We start from the raw sequence: 2500 nt of genomic DNA, 5'->3' as shown, positions 1-2500 counted from the left end.
TTCAGAATATTTACCAGCACTAATAATGCTAATGGTTACAATGATAATACCAATGACGATAAGAATAGTAATGGGGATAATAATAAAATAATAAAAAACAATGATAATACCAGTGACAACAATAATGATGATCATTACAACGAGAATAATACAATTATGATAATAATATTGATAATTATGAATAATTATAATTATGATAGCTAAATACTAGTAATACTGATAATAATTATCATAGTGATAGCAGTAATACTAGTAATAGTAGCAATAATGATGATAATGATTTTAGTAATGATAATTAAAGTGAAAATGAAGATAATGATGGTAATAATAATGATAAAACGAATACTAGAAAACTAGAAAAGTGTAGACGCATTAAGCTGGTCAAGCACACTGTTTATTATCTTATACCGGATCTAAGAATGAATATTACAATCATGAATGAATATTACAATCAACGAAAGCAAGAATCCTCACGCTTAAAGGGTGTGAAAGACGCATCACACTGCTCGACGTCCTGGCTCTCGAGTCCTGCCGAGTTGGTGATAGTGACGCAGTACCTGAGGGTGTCCTCCGTCAGCGACTGCGTCAGGAAGTAGCATGGACTGTCCGCCTTCACACACGACCCGACGCCCTCGATGGCAACGTCGTCTTGGCTCCTGACGTCCACTCTGAGAGACGCGTCTGGGGAGCTCAGGGGAGCGCCCACCACGCTCACTCGCGCGTCCATGGCTGTTGATAGTGAATGTATGTCTTTGAAAAATATGAATGGTGTGATGTTTAGAGAAATTATAATCAGTTTTCTTTTGACACTACTGAACTTTATAAACTTTATGCAATTAGTAAATCTAAGTGCAAAGATAAAGTTCGTATCTGGAATCATATGCTTCAATCTACATACATTTGGGACAATTCTCATTTCCATCTCCTGGGATAGATTTACAAGAAACACACACCTATGAGGGTTAGACTGGCTTGGCCCACCTCGCACAGGCTCCCGCCATCACAGTATCCCTCAAAGATGAAGTTCCAGCCACCTGGTCCTCGTATAGACGCGTCGAAGTAGTATTTGGTCTTTGCGGAAATTGCTGCAAGGTCTTCGCAGTCAGCCTCCGTAGCGACGTCAGATATAAAAGTCACGAGTTCGACTTTCGATACGATCTTGTCGCTCAGGACTTCGACTCTAGTCCGGTTTTCGGCATTCATGGATGTAATGCTCTTCACTTCAGATGTTGGAGGAGGCGTTTCTGTGGAAGCATTTATGGACTTGACTCTTATACAGACACTTTATCTTAGCTGTGAATGCGTCAAAATGAATAGATCATAAGACTGATAATGATATGAGTGATTTTAGCTACCGAAAGTAAAATTGATAGCGACAATCATAATCACCTGTAGATATTTCCTGGAAAATAACATTAGATTCCTTCTTCACGCTCACTGAAGTCGGCGCTTCCTCTCCGGCGAACCAGAAGCGACACGGTGACCCAGCTTGACATTCCGTTGCGGCCTCAAGAGAAGAGGGCCCAAGCAGTGTGACCTCATACGTGCCTTCTGATTGAGGGTCGACTGCCACTTTCAACATGTTAGGGAACAGGGCGACTGTACTCACCCTGTGTACTGGCAATAAAAAACAAAAAAACAGACATTAAAACCACTGATATGGTCCATCTTCACGCATGATGGCAACGATAATGTTACCAGCAATGATAGTTTTCATATCAGTGAGCTGTATGAATACACAGAAGCAAAGCAACGGGAAAACAGTAAGAATTAAACTGTCAGCCATAATAATCGTGATAGGGATAGTTAAGATTTTGGTAATGAGATGATATTTAAGATGGTAATAGTGCTAGTAATGACTGGGATAATTGCCAAGGCCTCAGTTTTCCTTAAGGATAAAACTATGATAATGAAGTTACTTCAACGAGAGTAACAATACCGGCGACAAAACGTAACAGATGCAACTGCCTACCTTCGAAAAGCACAGCGATCGACTCCGTAACGTAACCCTCGTCGTCTAGCGTGACAATCGTCACATCGAAGCTCTCCAAGTCGTCGGCGATGTCCACAGGTTGCGAGCACATATCGTCGCCTAGGTCGTTGCAGCCGAGGTCGTCGGGGGACAGGATGGAGTCGTCCTGAGTGCTGGAGACCACGACTTCAGTCTTTGGTCCGACTGGCTGGGGCTGCACTCTCAGCTCCTCGCGGTTGTGGAGCTCCAGGTTCGGGACGTTCGGCGGGTCTGGGATAAAGGATAAAGTGAAAGGGAAAACCTGTGAATATTAGACACAAGGGCATGGGATGACAAATGGTTGAAGGAAGTCATCTCTATCCATAACATACACACAAGGTATGTGACTGTATTCTTATTCTTGTTGTGGTTAGATACTCTTACACAAATATTACACTGATACATATGCTGCAGATGATACACAATTTTGCTAAACATTTGCTAAAGTCAATTGAGGTATTTCTCCAGGTCAAGATTTCTGCATGTTGA

At 41.8% G+C, this 2500-nt stretch overlaps 1 protein-coding gene across 1 annotated transcript in view; it reads right to left on the bottom strand.

Moving 5' to 3' along the window:
* LOC122266961 (uncharacterized) overlaps positions 1 to 2500 on the bottom strand; it is a gene marked incomplete at its 3' end in the record, with an annotated part of 70805 nt that overhangs the window by 62402 nt on the left and 5903 nt on the right. Inside the window, exons 5-8 of the mRNA XM_086541467.1 lie at positions 1973 to 2242; positions 1390 to 1617; positions 954 to 1244; positions 475 to 729 (exon numbers count right to left, since the gene is read on the bottom strand). Coding sequence (XP_086397593.1) covers positions 475 to 729; positions 954 to 1244; positions 1390 to 1617; positions 1973 to 2242 — 1044 coding nt within the window. The remainder of the gene's footprint in view (positions 1 to 474; positions 730 to 953; positions 1245 to 1389; positions 1618 to 1972; positions 2243 to 2500) is intronic.

This window comes from Penaeus japonicus, unplaced genomic scaffold (assembly GCF_977035675.1).
Source record: "Penaeus japonicus unplaced genomic scaffold, GWHDUDI00000001_assembly GWHDUDI00000011, whole genome shotgun sequence".
Lineage (NCBI taxonomy): Eukaryota > Metazoa > Arthropoda > Malacostraca > Decapoda > Penaeidae > Penaeus > Penaeus japonicus.
This window is presented reverse-complemented; position numbering and strand designations above follow the sequence as displayed.